This window comes from Porites lutea, chromosome 5 (assembly GCF_958299795.1).
Source record: "Porites lutea chromosome 5, jaPorLute2.1, whole genome shotgun sequence".
In the NCBI taxonomy this organism is placed as follows: Eukaryota; Metazoa; Cnidaria; class Anthozoa; order Scleractinia; family Poritidae; genus Porites; species Porites lutea.
This window is the reverse complement of record NC_133205.1, coordinates 41,387,182-41,412,090: the sequence shown is the minus strand read 5'-3', so window position 1 is coordinate 41,412,090 and position 24,909 is coordinate 41,387,182. Positions and strand designations below refer to the sequence as shown.

The 24,909-nt window shown below is 38.5% G+C and overlaps 1 protein-coding gene across 1 annotated transcript; it reads right to left on the bottom strand.

Moving 5' to 3' along the window:
- Window positions 1-6,560: 6,560 nt before the first annotated feature.
- LOC140936702 (uncharacterized) lies at window positions 6,561-16,205 on the bottom strand. The gene is made up of 4 exons (XM_073386189.1): window positions 15,938-16,205; window positions 14,405-15,142; window positions 7,298-7,317; window positions 6,561-7,205 (listed from the first exon to the last, which is right to left on the bottom strand). The coding sequence occupies exons 1-4, from the start codon at window positions 16,203-16,205 to the stop codon at window positions 6,561-6,563; spliced, it is 1,671 nt and encodes a 556-aa protein (XP_073242290.1).
- Window positions 16,206-24,909: the final 8,704 nt, after the last annotated feature.

Genomic DNA, 24,909 nt, shown 5'->3' with positions numbered 1-24,909 from the left:
GAACTCCAACTCCTATTAGCTTGACAATATATGACATCAGTCCCCACTAGAGTGTGATTCTTGTCACAAACAAACTTGACTGATCCCCCATAGACGTAGCCTTTCTTGATAATTTGCTCTCCATTTGTTATTTTGCCAGGATCACCACACTCAACAGCTATATGAATTGCAAGGGAGCTAAATTTTTAACCTTTGTTCTTTACAAATAAACAAGAATGGGAAATGAAGATCACAGCTGCGGGATACCAAGCAAAACTTTTGACTAGAATTAGAGTAGAATTGAATGCACACACGAGTTAAATCATCTTTTAACGGTTACAATTTGAGGGCTTATATTACACAAAAATTTGTTACGTGGTATTAAAAAATGCAAAAAAAAAAAAAAAAAACAGCAACAACAACAACTTTAAGCTCCAAAATCAATACAACATTTTGGTTTGGGAAACGAGAAGACTGCTAACAGCTCGCGCGTGCCTTTTCCCGGTATGATAACACATGTTGCGCGTTTCTTAAAAGTCCTCTTAAATTTTCCAGCCTAAAGCCATTTTCTTGAATCTAACAACTGTGTCCCCAAACTAACCAGTTGTTTCTTTAACTGATAGTTTTTTTTTTTTTTTTGCAACTCGTTTAAAACTATTATAACCTCGACCTTTAAGGTAAATTCCTTAAATTAAAGCACTCCGATTTCCTGGTAGGTCACTACAGAGACTTTCCAGAAACTCAGGTCCCTGTACTAGACAGTTTATAAAAGAAGCTCAAGTTTCTAAAATAACAAAAGCTGTTTGGAAAATAAACAACAATGATCGTTACCTTTGCACTTTGGAGTATCAGTGTTCCATCTTCCCTCCACACAAGTCAGTTGAGCCTCGCCTTCAAGTGTGAACCCAGCGTTACAAGAGTATCGAACTGTCTTTCCGTGCTTGTAGTTATTACCGATTTTAAGGCCGTGATTTATATCACCAGGGGATCGACAGTTAGCTTTAATTAAAACAGAAAGAAAAATCTTCATACCATAAAAGCTAGAGTAAACGAATGAGTTGTTCTTTTAGCTCCAGTTTCATAACAAATTAATTGGTTTCGTTAACTAGCGTTTCTCTTTATTTTACTTAGCACACTAAGTTAAATTGTTCGGACAACTACATGTAGTATTAATACCTATCAGTTGTAAAAAGCTAAAATTTTCTACCGCTAATTTTCCTAGACTTATGTTTCTACCGACTTTACAATCTTACTGTTATTTATACTTTCAAGAGCCCTGGCTAAAACTAATGAGGGTAAATGTCTTTTGTTTTCTCTCAGTACCAAACTGTACTTACCCACGCAGCGTGGAACAGAAGAACTCCAACTCTTATTAGCTTGACAAAACATAACATCAGCTCCCACTACAGTGTAATTCTCGTCGCAAACAAACTTGACTGATCCGCCATAGACGTAGCCCTTTCTGACAATCTGCTTTCCATTTGTTGGTTTGCCAGGATCACCACACTCAACAGCTATAGTAACAATTACAGGGTCGTTAATTTTTAGCCTTTGTCGTTTACATACAATACAATAAAAGAAGAAATAAAGATTGCTGGGTATTAAGTAACTGCAACTTGAATAGACGCACACGAGCTAATTCTTGTTTTAACGGTTCAAAGTTGCGGGCTATGTAATTCATTTTGCAACCATTAAAAAATCTGCAACGAAATTTGAAATGTTGCAAATAAGACAACCCGCTTTACCTCCAAAATCAACACAAGCTTTTATTTTAGAAAACAAGAATGAACGCTAACCTTTACACTTGGGAGTGGCAGTGTTCCATCTTCCATCTACACAAGTCAGTTCAGCCTCGCCTTCAAGTGTGTACCCAAAGTTACAAGAGTATCGAACTGTTTTTCCGTGTGTGTAGTTATTACCGATTTTAAGACCATGACTTAAGTCACCAGGTGAGCGACAGTTACCTTAATCAAAAAAGGAAAAAATCAAGCTTAGCTACAGAAAAAATTGACATAGGGAAAAAAATTGCTCGTTATTTCTTTAGTTCTTTATAGAAACTAATTGACAGAGTTGTTTCAATTTGCTTAGAGCGATTTTCGCATGACCTTGCCAATGGACAAAAAGACCAAAACATGGGCTCTTTGTTTTCCCGCCAAAGAAGAAGGCATTGTTCGATTGGCCAATCGTTTTGAAGCAGTATGAAGTCAAAGTGAAGTATCGATTGATTTCTAGAAAATTATCGGGCATGAAGGTTTTTCACCCGAGCGTTCGGTTAACCAACCAAAACACACGCGCGTTTGTCTCCGTTCGATAAACCAATCAAAGCGCTCTATTTCCGTTCGTTTGTTGTTTTGTTCGCGCGTTTTCATTTCAAGGTCATACGAAAATCGCTCTAATTTACCTTATTGGGACCCAGGAATATCTTTGAATATCTTCAAAATCAATCAAACTATGAAATGAAACTTAGCAAATATTTCTAAAAATAATCTAAGAACATTTTAAAACGTTTTAAAAACTTCTAGGTATCACTAGATGTTAAAAAAGGTTGAGTAGATTATTAGGGGAAATTTTGGTGGTTGTGTGTCAGGATCTGTTTAAAAGTTATAGAGGGGAACCTCCGACGTTCCCCGGTCTTAGGAAGGGGGAAAAGGGAAAAAGCGTGATAACATTAGGGTTAAACTTTTGTCTCTTCTGAGTGACGACAAGTTTTGTCGTGTTTTGACGAACTTATGTCGTTTAAAACTACAATATTTCTACTGCTAACCTTGTTTTATCACTTTTGAAAGCTTTTTGTAGAAACATACAAAGGTAAAGAAAATTTCACGCTAGGTAGTGAATGAGAAGGATGTCGCATTTATCGTCATGACTAACAATGACAAAAAATAAATCCTTTAAAGCGGTCGAGGAGGCGTTTAGAACTGCCTATCATGGGCTATCGCCTTGCAGGAAGAGCCTATGGCCAAACTCATCTAAACAATTTGTAAGACAAGAATCGTTCTAAAACACTACAGCATTAGAACGCGCAGCAAACCTTGGTGACTAGGCTTTCTCGTTGCGTTCGAACAATGACCTGTGGACTTTAATCCTAGATAAAAGGATAATGAATTTGAAATTTTCTTTAAAGTTGTAGTAAACGATTCTTCAATCACTTCAATCATCGGTTTTTCTCTTTTTCCGTTTTCTTCTTTGAATAAAATAATGACTCACTTCAGGTAATTGCTGAAAAAATCCTATTAAGTGACTAAAAACAGTTCCCTGTAAACCCGCTATCCGGTATCCATTCATCACTTCCGCAGCCCCTTAAAATAAAGTACTGTATTTACTCGATTAAACACCGCACCCAGGTATAAGAATGCTGCATTTATTCGAGGATTTTAAGAAAACTCGGTAATCTACACCATTTAGCAGAAAATTACGAGTCTATCAGGCTCAGAAAAAGAGCGAGACATTGGGACAGTTTAAACCACTCATTCTCTATCCGTTCCTTTCACATAATACTGGGTTACAAAATTTAACAAGTACTAGTGAAAAAAAACGCCGCCCTTTAATAAACGCCCATGCGGAAACCATATGTTTCTGTAAAAAAAAAAACCAATAAACGCCACGGCGGTTAATCGAGTAAATGCGGAAGTCAGTCTTATCAGGTGAGTATGCGCGCGAGAACTCAAGTCTGCCATTCAGCCGATCTAACCAAAATACTGACCCACAGCTGTTTTAACTGAGGAAAAAAAACAAATTACCAAGGGCCCGTTTCTTGAAAGTCCCGGTAGCCGGCGGGCCCGAGACCATATTTTAATGTCAAAATCCAAAGAATGTTAGTGTTGCTTTTAAACTCCTAACCAGCCCAAATTCTTTCTTTATCTAAATTTCAATTGTCGTTTTTTAAAAGTCATTTTCAAAACTATTACAACCTCGATCTTGAATAAATACACAGCAAATATGAAACATATTTCGCGGCCCGGTTATTATCTGGACCTTCGATAAATATGTCTCCGGTATCACAACTAAAGCTACAGATACGTTATTAACCAAGTCAAAGGTTGCCCGATATTGGTCAAATTTTCTTATACATTGTAATAAGTTGATGCTTAAAGGATATTACACGGCGGCGTGATCGAAGATATGAATTCTATTTTCGAGTGGTGAAAACAATATTTCGGGAAAGAGCGTAGAAAAAAGACTGGAATTTAATTCAAAGTTGAAATATATTTTAAACTTTTGAATTTCAAAATTGGCAGTGAAAAGGTAAACTTTCCAAAGATATAGATGAAAGTAAAAACCTTGTTGGCGTCTCACTCCTATCACAATCTTTATCGCGATCTGATGTTAGTTCGGCGGCAGGAATTTCTTGACGTTCTCTCCTTTCGTCCTTCGTTCTCTTGTTCCTTAGAGAAAGACTTTATGTCAACTTCAGTTAACTTTACGAACTTTATCGCTCGCCATTAATAAATTGAACACAAACAAAAAAATGAGGTAAATGACGTCATCGATATCCTCACTACTGAGGATATGGAAAATACGGTACTCAAGTCCCGGATGTGGTTTCGTATGAACTTCACGAGTACAGTTGTCTATTTTCCACTTAAACACTCTCGTCTCTATAATAAATACAGTTATTTTCACACCGACACCGATATGATCAGGTGACTCACAAGACACTTTATTGCCCTTTTTATATTAAGCAAAATAGTTAAGATTGGGTTTAACACCTGCTAGATACCACCCAGAAATAGTATAAGATATGAGGTTTATATTCATGGGGACTTGATTTTTATATCGCCAATAGTGCCAGCTCCAACATTAACTCGTACTCTAATTTGGGTCACAGTTATGCCCAAATAACGGGATACACATACGGAACAAGCAAAGCGCAGACCCTGCTTGCAGGATCCTACAAATTTACGCCGCACGAGGTGGAGGTGTTTTACCAGGCTTACAAAGACTAAGAGCAATTAGTTATGGGTAGCGTTTCTTAACTCCCAATATTAAATCCTCCTACCAGTAAGCCCTCTTATCTAGTATGAATCCTGCCCGCGTCTCGCGGCTTTGGAAGAGAAGGGGCTTCCCTTGAAAGCCCCTTTCTACCTACTTAGTCTGGTAACGCGTTTTGGTCAAGACAGTACATGTACAAAGATTTAAAAAAGTGAGCTGAAACAGTTTACAGATAAGTTGACACTATCCAAGAATGAATGACAAGGACTAAGGAAGATAAATAGATAACATAATAAAGAAAAAGGTTTAAACAAAATCAATTGTAAATTAAAGTAGAAACTAATGAGCAAGAATATATTTTGCGACAGTTTTGGCTAATTTTTCCCTTTTAATTAAGTTGGGCATTTCAATATAGTCTTCTTCTGAATTCAAAATGTGGAGAATAGTCAAGAACCTGGGAATCGTGTTCAGTACACAGATAGAATAAATTCGATTTTGCAGATCAAGAAAAACTGTAAACCCACCGTTCATAACTGTATTTTTTAGAGGCTAAAAGAAGTTATGTCATATAAATGTAATTGACGCCGACCAAAACTCTTAACCGCTGCTAGGGATTACCATTCGTTTACTGTACATGTCGTCCTGTGCTAATTGACCAAATTACAAGAGGAAGGATTTTGCCGGAACGAAAGCTTTTCCTTCAATAGTTGTGGCTGACGGGAGCCGGACTTCCTGTCGTTACCATAAAAAACGGGTCAATTTTGTTCGAAATAAAACTAAATAGTGCTAGTAGAGCCAGTGAATGCCTTTCATATAGCGTACAAAACTCTGCTGTTTGCACACAGCACATCTAGGCGTAACCAGGTATTAATTGTTAAATACTTTTAAAAATTAATTTAAAATGGGATTTTCTCTTTTTGCACGACGTCTCCATATGCATGTTCAGAATTACCTGTGTAGCCCCCACTTTTCAGCGCGGCCAAGGGTTCCTAAATTGATCTTATCAGAAATAAACATGTTGACTTGGCACAATCAAAAGTGAATAATTATTGTCAATTTATCGACTTACATTTTTATGATAGCTTTTAATCCGACTTCTTCTTATCTTATTGTCTGTTATGCGCATATGAAATATTTCTATTGTATATGCGCAATATAAGTTTTATATTTATTATTATTTATTTTATTGTCATTTATTTCGCGACGTGATTATGAAAGCGGCACCTCACCATTTATATGGTGAGTTGTTGTTACCCTCTTGCATTTAGCCGTATTTTGTATCTTAACAAAGATGTGCCTTTTATGAACAAGTAACTCAAGATCACTGTCAATTAGCGGATCCACAAGTTCAGTGAGTAGGACTGGGTTGGAGCAGTCCCCGTATTAGCTTCATATCCAAAGTCATATTTAGTTGCACTCCCGCCCATTTCAACAAAGGAAGCAGCGTCAGTTTCTGTTATTCCAATCCCGTGATCAGCACGGTTACAGTACTTTCCTCCTCCACCAATCATCATCACTGATCCATCACCACCACCCCCCCCCCCCCCCCCCCCATCGAGACAGTGTGTTGTAATTATAATTGTGTTTTAAGTTGTATTTCGTATAGGCCGAGAAGCTTTTATGAACAAGAAACTTAAGATTACTGTCAATCAGCGGATCCACAGGTTTAATGAGTAGCCGTGGGATCGAAGTGTCCCTGTCACAGCGTCATATCCAAAGTCATATTCAGTTTCAGTGCTGCCAGCTTCAACAAAACAAGCAGCCCCTGTTTCTGTGATTCCAATCCCATGATCAGCAAGATTACAGCCACTTCCTCCTCCACCAATCATAATCACCGATCCATCACCACCACCCCAGTCACACCAGAAGCCTATCTTGTTGCTACTTTGGATGTTGCCACTACACTCAGCCTGTTGAAACCCGTCTGTTGTCTTGTACTGTCCGCCATATTGAACCGTGCAGCTTCCCAGGCACCTGTTACTGGACCAAACCTTGCCGTTTCTGAAGTCGCCATAACTTGTGATTTTTGATCGAAATGTTTGTCCACCCAAACAGTTCCCTGTGGTCTGCAACAGGGGCGTGTGACTGGAGTCATCACAGCGCGTGATTTTAAACTCCCCCCCTTTGACTTGCCAAAATGATGATGAGATCATGTCAGCGTTAACTGACGGATTACTTGTTGTTCCAGCAGCATTTCGTTGGTCATACCACCAGTCCCCACTGTTTTTCATCCAATTTTTGCCGTCATTATTGGAGAACCGAGCAATCAATAACCAGCCCGATTGACAGTGGCTCTAAAAGGGAAGAAAATGACATAAATATCCTGATCAAAAGGAAGAACTCTCAAAACCGTGCAGTAGGGAAATAAGAACTTTGAGAGAATCACCTGATAATTTGATATCATGACTGCAAACCAACAGATAATCACCTCAAAAGTTAACAGCTATTAGATGTGACTGAACATGATGTAAAGAATTATGCCTTCGGCCTTGGCAGATAACATCCTCCGAGATCTGCATAAATCTTCAGATCGTAAGAGACCCATATAAGAAAGCCAAATCCAATATTAATTGTTTCATCATTCATTCAAAATATTTCATACTTTAGAACATATTCTCGGGAAATTCAGGATATAAAGGAATGTTTAGTGTAGCATGATATTCCAAAAATAGCAGTTGATATCCGTTGAGTTGTCTGTTCTTGCTATGTTTTTAGCTCGACTATGTGTTAAATTGTCCGCCATTTCCTTTAACTATTTACAAAACAACTGAGCTTACGCAACCTGGTCCCTTAGGCGTCTTATGCTATCTCTTTTTCGGGAAATAGCAGTACTATTGACGTCCGAATCACGCAAACTTCTTCTAAATTTTGATCAGCGATAGCCGGTTAAGAACAATTAGTCGGGGAATGAGGCCAATCAGGACAGAGAAAAATTCTGAATAAATTGCAATGAGGAAAATATGGTTTCACAAATAAACTGTGTTTAGTAAAGGCACCGCGATATGATTCACAAGAAACCTATTCCACGAAGGATTCCAGCTTTAACTTGGCGGTTGAACACTAAACACTAAAATTTTGATAGCAATACAATGTTCTAGCTGTTTTTTTGTTGTTGTTGTTGTTTTTCTTCTTCTTCTTTTTTTTTTTAGTATCTTTTATATAATGTTTAAACAGTCCGGAATATCCCTAAATTCAAGGACAGCTGTGACGTCATTGTTCCCGAGTAAAATGGTGTATAGATTACCTAAACGACCACAGTCACGGTTTCGAGGCTCTCAGGCATATTTTTAAGACTTTTCATGAGGCATACACAATTTTTGTTAAGTCTCGTGAAATATTCAGCACATTTTGTGGCTTATTTCTACTTTTAAACACGCGACGTAGGCGTGATTTTGGTCGGTTTTCAAGGAACGTGAACAAGTATCTATTTTTTTTTTCGATTCACAGATTTTTTACGAAGTTCTAGATATTTTTCCTCGATTGTCATATTGATTAACTTTTACCATGTTGAATGTATGGGGATGGTAGACAACCTAGAATTTTGGTAGACAATTTTTGGATCCTGAGGTCCAAAGCACGTACTTTTTATCCCTCCCGGGTTTCTCACAGAGCCGACTGTTATTACTTTTTTTCGCATTCAGTGCAAGCCTTTGTCTTTTTTCTTTTCAAGGCCAACAACTTTATTACTCTTATGGATATCCACGTCCAACATCTCGCCTCACTTTGCCGAATTTGCGGGAATAAAATTGAAGATCATACGCGCAAGGTAGATACTAACCGCTTTGTTTCTGAAATTTGCCAAATCTGGAGAGATTTATTGTTGTTGAATTCTCCAAATGTTCATTCACAGTTTAAAAAATTAAAGAAAAAAGGAAACTTTCAACTGTAAATAGTGTATTTCGCTACTCATTGAACATGCACTGATTATCTGGGATAAAATTAAAACATTGCAGGTACGACTGGCAAGCAAAGAAAGCACCAGATGCGTGAAGTCAACACGAAACAACGCCAAAAAACAAACGAGAAAAATTAATAAATTTGAACTACCTTTTATTCTCGTTATGTTGACTGGTTCTCTGATTCTTGCTATGTAGAAGTTAATATGTAGTACCAATTCTGTTTGGTACGATCTCATCAAATTTTCACACTCTCTCTAAGGCTATTTTTACACGGGACCAGATTGCCTCTATCAAAAATCTTGCGATCCATGCCAGAGAAGCCGCACGACCTCTGCGATCGGTCCGGAATCAGTTCGAACACCCCAATGATTCCTTGCAATGAATAAGACTCTTATTTTCTTACATGAAATGTTTTATTTGAAATATTAATTGTGAAACCTAGACGAGTACTGTAAGCTCATCTTAAAATCTGTGCGACTCCGTCCGCTGTTGTGAAAATTTTTCATCACTGGGGCGATGTTTTGATTAACACAAGCGCGCCTTCTCATTGGTTGAAAAGTGTCGCGTGACCCGTCCCTGGCCCTGTCCTTAAATTTAGGGATATTCTGGACTGTTAAACACTAAACAGTGCAGTATTATCTAGCATTTTTAGACTCCCTGATTAATGTAAATTCCTTGCGCTTTCTTAAAGAGCTCACGGCCCTGTCAGGGAAAAAAAATCAAAAAGTTTTGACTAATTAGTCACGTGACCGTTTGTCCGCCCGCCCGTCCGTCCGCACCACAGGTATACCAATGTAAAATAACTCAATCAACAGGTATGGCAGCCGAAATGTAACTCAGGGTTTTATTTGGCAGGAAATCGCATGACCACCCGGAGTTTAGAGAGGAAAAAAAACAAAAACAATGTCGAGTCTTTTTCGACGTTATTTTTGATGTCTACACTCCGGTTGAAACGCAGACCATCCAGACTGCAGACTGCAGACTGCAGACCGTGCAGACTGTGCAGACTGTGCAGACTGAGTGTTATTATTTTTTTTTTTTTACTTGTACCTTAATTTTCTAGTAAAATCTTTACTGTAGTTTCCCGAAGGAGTGAGCACGATGGAGGAAGGTAAGCTGTTTCTTTCTGTAACTGCATTATATTGCCACGATTATTCATTTTTTTAGTAGAAGAAGCTCTTTCAGGTTAAGTGACTTAAAATAAAACCCTTTTCGGCTTCCTACAACGGCTAGGAGAGAGACATTTCCTCAATTTCCTTGATTGTTGATGATCGTTTTTGGTTTCACTCTGTAATTCAAACCGGTGACTTGCAAATCTTACAGATACCGACGTCATCGTTGTTAGCTGGGAAGATTCGGGTAAGACTTTTGTTTATGTATTTTTTTTATTCGATTCTCAAGAGTGTCCTTCGCTCCTGCGTGAACGCGGCGCAGCTAAAAGCACGCGAAACTGCTTTTACATCTGCCAGTAAACATGAGCCCGTGATTTTCTCATTTCCTACCCATGACCCTTGCAGGTACACATCAGTGCACTTACGATGGTGGTGCACAGTGCACATAATGAGAGGAAGCAGTAAGCTATAGTAAAAATTTTACTAGAAAATTAAGGTACAAGCAAAAAAATAACACTCAGTCTGCACAGTCTGCACGGTCTGCACAGTCTGCAGTCTGCATGGTCTGTGTTTCAACATGACGGCTACACTCAGGTGGATAACAGAGAAAAAGCTAAAGTGAGTGATTGAAAACAAAGGAGACGAATTTCGTTGGAAGAAAAATATGACAATTCCAAAGCGGCAGTGAGAAAATGAGAAATACTGGCGGCCAGCGAGGTGAAAAATGAGCGGCAGTGAAAACAAAGCGAACAGGAGCACAAGCAACAAAATTTTTGGTGATCACATATACGACAATTCCTCGAAAAAATGATGTGTAACAAAGGAGTTTCACGTTTTAGTCGTGCAAAACAACCGCAAAGAAATGTACAAAAAAGTGCGCCGCACATGCAAATTTGTATTTTTTTTGCTCATTAGATCTGTTGATTTTGATGCTGTTCTCATTGCCGTCGCCCACGAGACGATTTGCAACGACAATTTTTAGGGCAACACAGCGTTGCAATGTTGGTACAATGTTGTAACAATTCGAAACAACATCGCAACAATGTTGCAACGCTGTGTTGCGCTAAAAATCGTCGTTGCGAATCGTCTTGTCTAACATCACCTAAAGGTACGGAAAAACGAGCAACAAAAAACGTGCAACTTGTCTTGCAACATTGTAGCAAAACGAGTTGAATAGCGATGTTGCGCGTTTTACCACCCACATCAAACCTGACATGCAACAAATCAGGTTGTTGACAGGTTTGAACGTGGGTGGTAAAAAGCCCATCATCGGTATTAGCTGCTATTCAACTCGTTTTGCAGCAATGTTGCAAGACCAGCTGCACTTTTTTTGTTGCCCGTTTTTCCGTACCTTAAGCATTACACCATTTTCTTTTTTTGTTTATAAGTATATTAACTGGAGCTTCGCTGCGCTCTTTCCCATGCTAAATCTATACATTATGAAAGTAACAGTTTTCGTATGAAGTTGACGTGGTTGCAAAAAAAAATTCACTCTTTTGAAAGCCTCCATGGAAGATTTATAAGTTTTTCTAAAATGTAAATTATAATTATTCTAGATATAAATATACTGTATAAAAAGTTAAATTGTACCTGGAAGGATTGACCTGTACACCCTGAAAGATAAATAATACAAAACTATCTAGAAGGTCATTTCAATTACACCGCCTTCATGAGGCAGTTTTTGTTTAAGCGAAAAAACATGATTAAAAATAAGAAGACCGCCAAAACAGAACTGAACAATAACATGCACTCTGAAAAGTGGCTTAGGACACATTTACTGTTTCTCAGCTACTCTTTGTGTACAAACCTCCATCCACCTCCCTACTGCATATGTTAACCTTAACTAAGACCTTTCGCTGGTTATTCACCCAAGTTAAACATTCGTTATTCTTTTTAAAAATATTTTGTTTTTTTCTTGGAATATTTTTCTGTTTTCTATTCAATTTGTTTATTGTGGGTGTTTCAGTAACATACACCAAATGAATATATTTTCCATGAACTAGGATGATTCTTCAATCATTTCCTTCTTATCAAGGTGGCACGAATCTGGTACGGCATTAAACGACTGCGGAGCGAACATATGTTGAAATAAGTCGACACAAAAATGCTTCCATTAGCCACTTAAAATAAAAATCAATATAAGAGTGATTGAGCCATCGTCAAAAATTTTTTTGTGAGTTCGAGGTGGGGTAGTTTTTCAGGCTGACAACATGCAGAACATGCCTTTAGTTGGAAAAACATTGTAATTATGTAAGTGTTGGTTAATTTTTGCTTATTATCACCCGATTATAAGTAGCGGTATAGGCACAGAATTGACCTTTTCTTTGTGGATTTGATTAACTTTTTGAGTGACATAATTTAACGCCGAAGACGTCATGCACCTCATTAAGAAAGGATGATGTCATAGTTTATTTTCAGTTACCAAGCGCTCTGACCTCGTTTTCATGTTTTGCACGAAAAATCAGTACGAAATCGCATTCGCCTAACCCTCTTTTTCGCACTTTTGAGTACTATGAGATAAATGGATGATTTAATTAAGGACTGTGACTTAAAAAGCAATCTACCTTTTTTACACATTTTTATCGTCTTTTGGTTGAGAAATGTACGCGCACTTGACAAAATAATTATCGGAAAAGTTAAATTTTGAGAAGATTTCATTGCAACTTAAAATTAACTATTGCATCATCATACCTGGATAAATTATGACATCATCATGAGCAAACAGGGACATGATATCATTTTCCATTTATAGATTATGATCTCAACATTTTTTGATGACGTCACCCTAGGGTATTCTGACGTCACTTGCTCCATGCTAACTGAAAATAAACTATGACATCATCCTTTCTTAATGAGATGCATAACGTCATCGGCGTTAATTTATGCCACCCAAATTGTTAATTAAACCCACAATTGAAAGAAAAGGTTAATTCTTTGCCTCTACTACAACTATTATACCTTAATCAGTTCACTTTATATGTATTTTTGTTGCTGAAAGAGTACTCATTTGTGGACATAAAACTTGAAGAAAACTCACTTATGACGTTAGTGGCTATTTTAAAAGAAACAGAATATTATGACGTAAACAATAATAAAGAGCCCCGACTCAGAACGATTCTTGCAATGAAGATTCGGTGATCAGTCGTGATGGCCTTGCGTTTTTTGCTTCATGCAGAAGTCTTTGCCATCATGTTTTTTTTTTTTAAATGACATTAGACAGAGTCAGGACGTTAAAAAAATTACGTCTATGACAAATAACATCACCTGTAAAAACTACTTCAGACGTTACTTCCGATATTCCAAATTGGTTGGTTGCACGACAAGTGTATTCCCCAGCCTTCTCTTCATTCACGTTTCCTATGGAGAGGCATCCATCCTGCTGGAAATATGGGAGCAAAGCAAGAGCTGTTCCTGATCGTGACCACACCACGTGACCATCTGCCTCACAACAGAGCTTCACGGTGGATCCTATGGCCGCAAAAACTTGAGGTGGAGGCTTTCTTGTAAATATCGGTGATGCTGCATCAGCGAAAGAAATAATGAGGATTTTTTTTTTTAGGTTTCAGTGTATTAAGATCTGATAGAGATGTATCTGATATATCTTAGTATTAAATGACAATCTCTGCCAAAACAATAAGTAGTAAAGAGAACCCACAGGTACCTTAAGCTCACGAGTGAGCGTAACAGAAATATTACGAAGGTTTGCATGAAGTTATATACTTGTGTAACGAACAACAGCAGAACTAAAACTCCCTGGAATCGCCCAGAAACTGCCAAAAATGCTAAGAAAACACCATAAATTTAGACAAGGAGAAAAGGTAAGAATTTCTGATGTATTTATATTGTTATTTTTTACACCGGAATAACGATCGCTTAAATCACCGTACAAACCCTTATAATATTTCTGTAACGCAACAACGATTGTCACTCGTGAGCTTGGGGTATCTGTGGAGAACCGCGTCAGAAACAAACGCAAAACAACAATTTTGCACGTGCGTTCTATTTTTTCAACTGCATTTCTTTGCCATCACTGCGAGGCAACGACATCACCCAGAAATTTTTCTTTCCCTATCTAAGCTAGATGCAGTCCGTAAATCCTGGTCTATCGTCTTGACCGCCTAAGCCGTTTCCAATTCAAACACCTCTATGTCGCGATCCGATCCGAAAGACGGCAGTCTCTTACGCAACGTATTTTGTGACGATCAACTCAAAAAACGGCTGAGAAGAAAAAACCGAATAGGACGACGGAGACAAGCAAAGAAATCGAGGATGGCCCCGAGAAATGGAGACGATCCAGACAATTGCATTATAATCCAGTCATTAGAATTCAACTCCAAAAAACAAATTTTGATTGGAATTGTATCTTAAATTGAATTATACAGTATTATAAGAATATAGGAAAAAGACATTTATAACTCTCTGTGTTGTACCATAAAATAATTACTGCCCCTCAATAAAGCCATGGAAGGAGAGGTGTCTTACCTTTTATTCCTAGAGTGGTGACTGCTTGGAATATTCCATAACTAGTGACGACTGTACATAAGTATGATCCAGCGTGTGATCTTTGGACATTATTGATATGAAGAATTCCATCTGTCGTACTTATGTCACGGAGCAAGTTACCTTCCAACTTGCGCCAGGTTATTTTCTTAAACGATTGACCTTGAACCCAACAATAAAACGTTGCCGGCTTGTTTAGAAACAGATACTGAGATTCTGGCGAAACAAATATTTTGGGAGGAACAACACATTCGCCTTTTGGTCCTTGAATACCAGTAACGCCCCTGTTTCCTTTGTTTCCTGGAAATCCAATAGAGCCTTTTTCGCCTGGTGGGCCCATAAGTCCAGTATCTCCTTTTGCTCCACGAGAACCAACAACTCCTACTTTACCTTTCTCTCCCTTGGATCCCTGCAACCCTGTAGGCCCTTGTTTTCCCCTGATACCTTGAGTTCCCGTGAGGCCTTCAGGACCACGAGGGCCGCTCTTCCCAGGAGCTCCTTTTTCTCCCTTGTATCCAGGGTATCCAAGGGCACGTTTTTCTCCCTTAGGTCCCTGTTGACCTGTTTGACAGAGCTTATCAGCTGTGCTACACACTTGTGCGAATTTCTTGTCGATTTCCTGGCGAATTTGGTGTAAAGATAATGCACCAGCTGTCGGGGCTATTTTTCGTCTTTCTCGTAGATGCTGACCTGGAACGCTTTCTACGGTTTCTTGAAAATCTGTTTAAAAAGAAAAAAAAAGGAATTCACCGTCTGACCGTCAGATTTCACGCGACCTCTGATAACCATTGCGGTAAAAAAAATAAAAAAAAAAAAAAAAAAACAGTTAATTCGGACATCTGTCCTTGCCCACAGACTAAGTTTTAACGCCGTGCATACAAACACAATCATTTTAGATAAACATACTTTTAGAGATGAAGATGAGGGGCGTATGATATACCAAGTTGACTGAAGCTTTAGGAAACTTTTATTTAAATTTTATACAAACACAGCTGAAGCTAGTACATTGGACATACCACTGCATTAAACCTCATGCATGAAAACGCTAGTCGTTGACCTAATTTAAAAGGATGTGTGATTTTTCTCCTCGGCAACAATAAACAATTCCCCATGATACTTAGTAAATGGTTTAAAGCGATCTTTGGGCGAATTATTTTTTGGTAGACATTTAAGATTAATAGAGATCATAATGTGTCAAGCGTTTAATGCTGATCGTAAGTGCTCCTGAGCGCTTGTGCTACGTCCTGTATATTCAAAAACAGTAGTTCTAGACTTACCCGTAACGTAATCTTTTTAAATTTGTAATTTAAATGAATTGGAGTTAATATCTTGTACATTTTAATAGTTTTTACATATTTTAGATTTTTAATGTCTTGGCGAATTGTGTGTATTTTGTAATTTTTTTTTTAAATTTTATAAGATCCTTTTTGAAAACCATATTTTGTATGAAAAAGTCATCTCAATAAAGATTATTATTATTATTATTATTATTATTATTATTATTATTATTATTACCCATGCTTGCATAAACTCTTGAATGTCCTGTCGTAGTTCTTTCCTCTGTCAGTAACATCTCCTTCACAATAGTCTGTACTTTCATTTGCATTTCGTCTTCGATTCGCTGAATTCGCTTTTCAAGTTTTGCTTCCATCACCTCTGCCTTCCTATGTACAACCTCTATCCTCACAAACATCAACCCAAAGAGAAACAACGACATAGCAAAGATCACCAATGATTCTCTTTTGGAGAACTTGGTAAAACGTGATTTGGATCCCTCTTCCATTGTGCTTTGAGTTTAGTGATTCGCTGTGTCCAGTTTGCTTCGCGAACGGAAATCAAGGTCTGGCAAGAGTATCATTTGTGCAAGCTCTTATAAACACGAATATGATTACAAAAGCTGTAAACAATTTAATAGTAGCTATATTAAGGACAAGGTAAGGGTATAACGAGTGTCAGTTTACTGCTAGAAGGTATCTAAGGGGGTAATTACGTGAGACCGGGACGAATTAGAACTGGTATGAGTTCGTATCGCTGTCCATACTTTAAATGTTAATAAAACTCTATTATAATCTTTAAAGCAATATAAACATCTTAGGATCATCTCGGGATGAATTCAGAGAAAATGTAAGGGCTTTCTTTCCCCAGGGACAAAGCGATCTGTCCTTAACAAAGAGCTGTCCGTATTAACTATTAAGCGGGTGTCCTCAAACCCGAGTTTCGGCGGGGTTTGACTGTACACTCTACTATCTGAACGCCTGGCAGGCTAACGTGTATAAGGAGTCAAAGTATCCGCGAAATAAGAAACACAACAGGTCATATAAGTGAGTTTAGCACATTCCTTAAAATCAAAAAAAATCTAGGGAACAATTTCTTTCTGCCGTTAACGCTTTTTACCCTATTTGCGGCTACCGGTTAAAATTTTTCTATTTTTACGGCTATCGAGTGAAGTAAATTTTTGGCCTTTTTACGCCTAACGGTTAACCCCATTGAGACCCTCCACTTCATGAGATGATTTCAACATAAAATCAGGATGCTAGCCTCCCTGGTTAAGGTAGCTGAACACAGTTTTGTGGGGGGTCAGCGGCAACTCGCATGACGGCGCGGGTTTTAATAGCGCTGCGCGCGGTTACTATTTATAGACCCGAAACTGAAATTAACATTAGCAAATTACTCACTTTTATCTGACTTTTGTCCTTAAAATGTCATGTTTGTCTGTCTTTTGTCATTAACATAAGAAAAATGACAAAACTCAGACAAAAATTACAAATTAGTCACTTTGACGTCATGCATTCGCGCTACGCTATTAGCGGAGCTCCCGCGCGCGAAGCGCGCCAGCGGAGCACCATGGGTAATAAAATTTGGTAAACCATCCATCTGAGAAAATTTGGTTATGACGTAGCGTACGCCCGTACACTCTTTGCGGGGGAGGGAAGGGAATCAGGTGTCAGCCCGTCCGGGGGAGGAGTATGTTATAAATCGCGCGATGCATTTGTGCAACCCACCTGTTTCTTGGCGGGAAATCGCGCAAGAAATGACGTGACTGTCGTCGCGTTCAAACGTACTTCAACGGATCTCCTTCATTGCATAAGGATTTTGTGTCCGGAGATCTCAGTTTCTAGTAAACTGTTTTGAAGAAATTGTTATGGCAACAAACAATAGCGGATTGGATTCAAACTATTTTCTTGTAAGTGAAAAGCGACGGGAAAGAGAAGAAGAGAAAGGCATAGAGTAAGAATTAACAGGCGCGCTAGCGAAGAGGATTCAAGTGGAAAATTTATGCAGCATCTGCGACTTGTTCACTGATAGCTGAAGCTGACAGAGTTTTGAGTCATCTTTTGATGTTTTTACCTGTCTTTTTGCACTGGATCTACAAAATGAAATACAGCAGCTATCAACATTCTTTTGTTATTCTTGGCTGGCTTTTGTTTACTGGGTTGTGGTTGAGAAATGCGCCGCACGACAAAAAGAAATCGGGAATCATCGTTTTCAAAGATAAGCTACTCTTAGTAAGCTTACTTCGCCTTGCTGGACCATGCGAAAAGTCTTAAGCGATTCTCGCCTTACTTGATGGGTTTCCGTGCTGCATCTCGACCGGTAAGCTTGAGTAATTTTATTACATTTTATTTGTTTTCTTTTTTCATGTTTATGCCGTCATTTTACGCACATTTGTAAGGTTTGAATCAATTTATCTGACCTAGTAAAGAACTTAAAAAGTCTTTGGACATTTTCTGACCGCAACTAGAAGAAAAAGTTCTGAAAAATAGTTTAGTTATCCTATTGTTTGTAAAAAGAAAACTTTTAGCGATATTCTTGCCTGGAGTTCATCTTGCAAAATAGCAAACACGGCGAAGGCGGCTTAAAACTTAAGGTTTTGCTACGCCAAAAGTGACAAAATATCAAAGATGCAACTTTATAATTCAAATCCACCAATTCACTATCAAGATCGATAAAATTAACATCAATTTGCTTTTTGAATGTGTCAAGATTTTAGAATTTAATTTCAATTCGCGCGTGTTTCATGTCATGTATCAAGAGACACGTATTCTAAATCAAGATGTATGTTTTTTAATTCAAGAAGGGAGACGACAATTTTTGATCAGTTCTGTTTCCGAGGGGGACTGAAACCGAAAACTCTGCCATGCTCCATGGACTGTCCCATGAAGAATCCCACCCATTCTTGCCCATTCCCGTCCTACCGCGTTAGACATGGCGAAGGAAGGAATCGAAGAAATTGTCAGAAGAATCATTCAAGCAGCACATGGAGTTAACACATCTCGAACACATCTCAAACGTGTCAACACCTGACGAAAAACTGAGGCAGCGATTTAAGAACGAGATAGGCTCGATCAGAAAGAAAGCAGAACAGGCTCTCGTAGAAGCGCTGGTGAAATATCACCACAGGCGCGCAGAACGATTAAAAAACAAGTATAAATCTCGCAGGAACACTGTAAGGAATAATATGGGAATACTAAGCAAACGTCTCACCAGAAAACGCAATCACCGGCTAGAAAGAAAACTGTCAACAAAGATGACAATGTAATTGAAGACCAAGATTATTAGCGAAGTCGATGTATTGTTAGAACAGTGTATGCGAATAAACAAAGTGAATCTTACTCTTGTCTCTTATCAGACTCCTTAGAAGTAAGGGGAAAAGGGAAAGCAAACCGCAGAGATAACAAAGCGGCCAAAAACCGCAAAAGAAAAGAGCGGAGAAAAATCAAAGACAAAAAGCGCGCCGTTGAGTCACGCAAACAGTATATCAAAAACCTGTCAAATGAACAACTGACAGATAAGCAAATTACTCTACTATCGCGTGGTCTAAAGTTTATTCCTACACCCGTGACAAAAGAAAATCTTATCAGGCGCCGGCTTCTCGCGGATTTCAATCAATCTGCGAGACGAATGCGACTACAATATATTTTTCACGGGGAAGAAAACGAACCTCATCCTTTCCACGTGAAGTCGGACTGGAAACCACCAGTCCAGCTATCTGTAGCTCTGGAGACCTTCCTAGAGGAGGTAAAATTAGAGCTCGCAAGTATTGAATTTGACAAGCCAAAAGATAATATATCTACGGGAGAGCGCCAAGCTCTCAAAGAGTTATCGCGCAACAAAAGCATTATTCTTAAGAAATCTGATAAAGGTAAACACCACCGTACTGATGAGCAGACAGGACAAACTAAAGGAAGGTCAGGTCCTGCTTGATGATTTAAGTAACTACCTACATCGAGACAAACCAATGGTTGAAACTACAACCAAAAAAGCTCAACAACTTATTAAAACACTGCTCTCAGAAGGCCACACTGATATTACGACGGCTAAATGGCTCTTCCTTACGCCCGATCCTCTGCGAATCCCCGTGTTTTACACACTAACGAACCTATTATATCGCAGGGTGTTCCGGACCTACAGAACGGATCTCAGCATTTGTTGACCACCTTATTCAGCCAATAGCACAACTACAAGCTTCGTATCTTAAAGATACGACAGACTTTAAATTATTTACTTCATCGAGAGGATTAAACTGCCTAAAAGTGCCATACATGTTTCAATGAAAGTCACAAGCCTATACGAAAAAAAACCACAACGAGAGGGTACTACCACTGTATGCCTTGCATACGAAGAATTTCACCAAGGAAATCCTCCAGTCCCTACCAGGTTTTTAAGCGAAATGCTTAGTCTGATACTACTAGAAAGCTCGTTCCAATTTAACGAGAAAGATTATCTTCAAACCCATGGAACAGCCATGGTCACGAAAATGGCTGAAGCCTTTGCTAACATCTTCATGGCCAAAATAGAAAAAGAAATACTCAGACAGAGGAGCATTAAGCCCATCTTTTGGAAAAGGTTTATCGATGACGTCATATCAGCATGGGACACAAGCAGAAAACGAAATCGGTCAGTGTAAAACGCAGACTGCGGACTGCGGACTGCAGACTGCGGACTGCAGACTGCGGACCAGGGGTAAAATGCAGACTGAGTGTAAAATGCAGACTGCAGACTAAGAGTAAAACGCAGGCTGGAGTAAAATGCAGACCGAGCATAAACTGTAGTCGTGGAAGGGTTTAAGGGCAAAAAATTCCCGCAAATACATGTAAACGAACACTTACTTGACGACACCTGCTTTCACAAATCCATTCCTTTCTTCTCTGGAACGGCGTCGACGACCCGAAAACATACGGTAAAATTCCGAAAACAAGCCCCGGGGCTTATATTTTTCAAAGGCCCTTTTTGAGGGGCTTATATTCGGAGGGGCTTATCTACGGAGGAAAATTTGCGTTTACAAATCGATTGGGCTAGCCTTATAGTTGGAAGTAAATTTACCGTTTTTGTGTTGTTTTACTTTGTATTTGAGGGCAATTTTCCAAGTACAAGCCCCCAGGGGGCTTATATTTGGAGGGGCGATTTAACAGAGGGTTTTTTTGCGTCACCGGTTTGGGGGACTTATATTTGGAGGAGCTTATACATGGAGGGGCTTATTTTCGGAATTTTACGGTAATCGCAATCTTGAACCTTTTTCCTGTCCGAGAGACTTCACGCTTCAACTTTAGATGCGAAGTTTTCGATATACGTGACCAGGGACCCTGAACTGGAACACCACGATGTTTACGCTTAAATGAAAGCTGCTGACCCAAAATACTGTACAGGAAGAATTATGGCGATACAAAAGGGAGTAAATCATTCCAACAACAAATAAAGATGTTCTGCAGGAAATTTGGATGACCTTCTATGAAAGTATTGCAAATCAAGGTACGCAGACTTAAGCTGTTCAGATGTTCATTGAAACTTCAGGCGAATGTGTAATGCACTTCGACTAGGAAGCGAAGTGTGTAACTGATACCGGCTAGCTATTTCACCGATTTGGAGAAGAAGGAGCACAAATGTTTAAAAACGTCTACAGTCTTTATTCTGCATTTTGCACCCAGCCTGCGTTTTACTCTCAGTCTGCAGTCTGCATTTTACACTCAGTCTGCATTTTACCCCTGGTCCGCAGTCTGCAGTCCGCAGTCCGCAGTCTACGTTTTACACTGACCGGAAACGAAATAGAAGAATTCCTTCTACAAGCAAACAACTTCCATCCTACAATCAAATTCACACACGGCTGAAATATCAGAAACAGAGACTACATTCTTGGACACGAAAGGTACGAAGGTTTCAGATTCAACAAGGATTCTATCCTTGAAGTGCGAACACACTTCAAGCCAACAGAAACATTCCAATACACGAATCAGTTGTATTCGTGTCACCCACCAGGCGTCACAAAAGGCTTCATCACTTTTGAAGAGAACATGAGGAATTTTTCAACACGCCTCAAGAATGGAGATTACCCAGCAACAACTGTAGAAAAACATCTCTCAGAGGTCATTCTCGCAGACAGAAAGAAAGCACTAGAACTTTGTAGCGCAATACCACCCTGCGTTGCCCAACCTCAAGAACATACTCATGGGGAAATGGCACGTTATACAGAACCAACCATATCTCAGAAACATCTTTAAGGAACCTTCCCTCATTTCATATCGCAAAGGAAAATCCCTAAAATACACTCAAGTAAGAGCTAAACTATAAAGGTTTTAAGACCAATCTATTTGCGAACTGCAGGAGTCGTGCAGGCCCGTCAACACTTTTAAACCTTGAATTCCAACCTGTGTGCTCGGTTTCAGTCCCTCTCGGAAACAAAACTGATCAAAAATTGTCGTCTCCCTTCTTGATTTCAAAAACATGCATCTTGATTTACAAAACGTGTCCCTTGATACATGACATGAAACACGCGCGAATTGAAATTAAATTCTACAATCTTGACACATTCAAAAAGCAAATTGATGTTAATTTTATCGATCTTGATAGTAATTTGTGGATTTGAATTATAAAGTTGCATCTTTGATATTTTGTCACTTTTGGCGTAGCATAGTTTAATTTAAATCTATTCGTGACTCAGCTTTACTCCCAAAACACGTCTTCGGGAATAAAAATTATTGACCTTTAAATGTTTCTTCGTATTATATTTCTTGTCTTGATTGTTTGTCAAGATCTCGTTCTTCTCTGATTGGTCAAAATTTGACAGGTGAGTTTATGCGGAAAATTTATGTAGCATCTTGAAACTTGTTTACTGTGACAGCTGAAGCTGACAGAGTTTTGTGTCAACTTGAAGTGTTTTTAACTGTCTTTTTCTACTGGATGTACGAAATGAAATTCAGCTACTATCAAGAGTCTTCTGTTATTCCTGGCTAAATTGTCTATGGGGCTTTTGGTTGAGAAATACGTCGCCTGTCAAAGTCGGAAATCCGATTTCGGATGGCATCGAGTCGTTTTCGTTTTTCACCTTGCTTGACTGAAAAGTCTGAAGCGATGTAGCTTCCAGGAGCTGCCTGAGTAATTATTGTATTTGTGTTTGTTTTTTTCATATATCTAATTTCATGAAGCCGAGCGCAGTTTATGGGGCTATAGTTTATACACGTTTGAATTAAGATTTGAGATAATGATCTGACCTATAGTATGAGGTTTGATTTAAGCTTGCAGAACTTTAAAAAGTCTTTAGTCGATATTTTCTTACCGCAAATAGAAAAAAAAACGTTGCGTTTTTATTTTGGCTGTAGAAAGAAAGCTTTGAGCAATTTTCTCTCCTCGAGTTCATCTTTGAAAACAGCAAACACCGGGAAGCCGGCTTTAAAACATAAACTTAGGCTTTAAGCATAAAGACTCAGGATTCTTAGAGACACTTTAATACTTAATTGTCTTCGTGAATGAAAATTGTTGTCTCTGTAAATGTTTCACCGAATTATATTTCTTTTATTGATTGTTAGTAGTCTCTCTTGCAATTTGCCGTTAATGTTTTCAGTTGCAGGAGTACTCAAAACGTCGCGCGTGTTAAACGCTTGTTAAGTTTACACATCGTTATAAAACCATTAAATAAAAAAAAACTATAAATTCTTTATTATGTTGAAGTGTAACTCTATTAATATTCATTCAAACACTCTGCAGCTTGCAACTGGCTGGCCGTTATGTAGGTGATTTTGGAAATTTTTTAGCGGTTTCGCTAAAAGCCCACGCGTGCTTCGATCGTCCTGAATATTGAATGAGTGCAACTTATATTTCAAAACAGTGAAATACTGCATTCTGTCAGAGGTCTGTATGCGCCTCATAGTACTGTTTCACCTCAGACTGTCAGATGTGATGTATAAAAAGTATAAAAGGTTGGTTTGCACGCCCCCAGATTTGTTAGCAAGATTTTGTGAAGCAAACTTGTCAAACGGAAAAAATTCTGCCGGATTTGCTTTCCAAGTATCTGTTTTCCAGGCCTATTCTACTGTGATCAAGAGCCCTTATAGACGTTAAATGCGATCGAAGATGATTGCTATTTTTTGGGTGTACATATAAAGGCCGTCAACTCGATGTAAGGTTTGGTGCACTCTTGGACTGTTAGCAAATTATTTTTCTCTCAAATCACTTAGCCTTATCCCTCAAAACAAAAGTCACATGAATGTGCTCTAAAGTGAACTGATTTGTGGAATACAAGTTTATTGTTTGATTGAAATTACAAATTTATTAATGGGAGCTTCGCTTTTAGCCCTGGCTAAATCTATATATTAGACAAACAAACACGGCGGCGAAAAAAGCAGTGGTACACAGAAGACGATTTCTCAAAATCTGCTTATTAAAATTTTGTGATATTTGGCAGAATTTTTACTTTCATCGTATTTTGAATAATGAGAACTTTAAAATGAAAGTTGAACCGACGATTTCTGTGACACATTTAATAAAAACAGTACAATTATATTATTGATTATCTAAAAATCCGTCTCTTAAAATTTGGTCAAATAAATTTCAAATGGTAATGATTAAGGTGACTCGACCCAGTTTTTTTTTTTGGGGGGGGGGGGTTCCATCCTACTTTGAAGCTCTCTGGTATCCCCACCTTTACTTTTATCGTAAGTTTAACACATAGAATGAATAACCTATAGATCAATCTACAATATAACATAAAATGTTTGGCAATCGGAGTAAATGTCACGTGGTTATAATGAGGTCTGAGTCGAAAATCTGCTGTTGCCGGCATTTTTCGGGAAAATCTCTCGGCTACACATAGTGCGCATTAGTGCCCTGCGCTGAACAGAGTTCAGACCCAATTCGAGAAATTCAGCGGTTTCCAAATTTAGGTCATAATTTATGCGAAAATGATAAGCAAACTTTACATGATTATATCTAATAAACTATGAGATTCATCCCTTTATTTTGGGCATCGTTATAACAGATGGGTCCTTGCAAGTCAGCAAAACGCTTTAGGGCATTGTAAATGCGCGCGATTTCGAGCAAAGCAAACATATAGAAATTATAGTTTTCGCTAACTGTTGACGTTTGTCAGCGTTTAAGAGTCCTTCCTACGAAAAAAGCATTTTCTTAAAAATTCGTATTTTTTTTTCCTTCAAATTTTTTTCTGGGCCACAATTGATTAACAAAGTACCCGGACTCTGAATTTCATGGTCATTGAA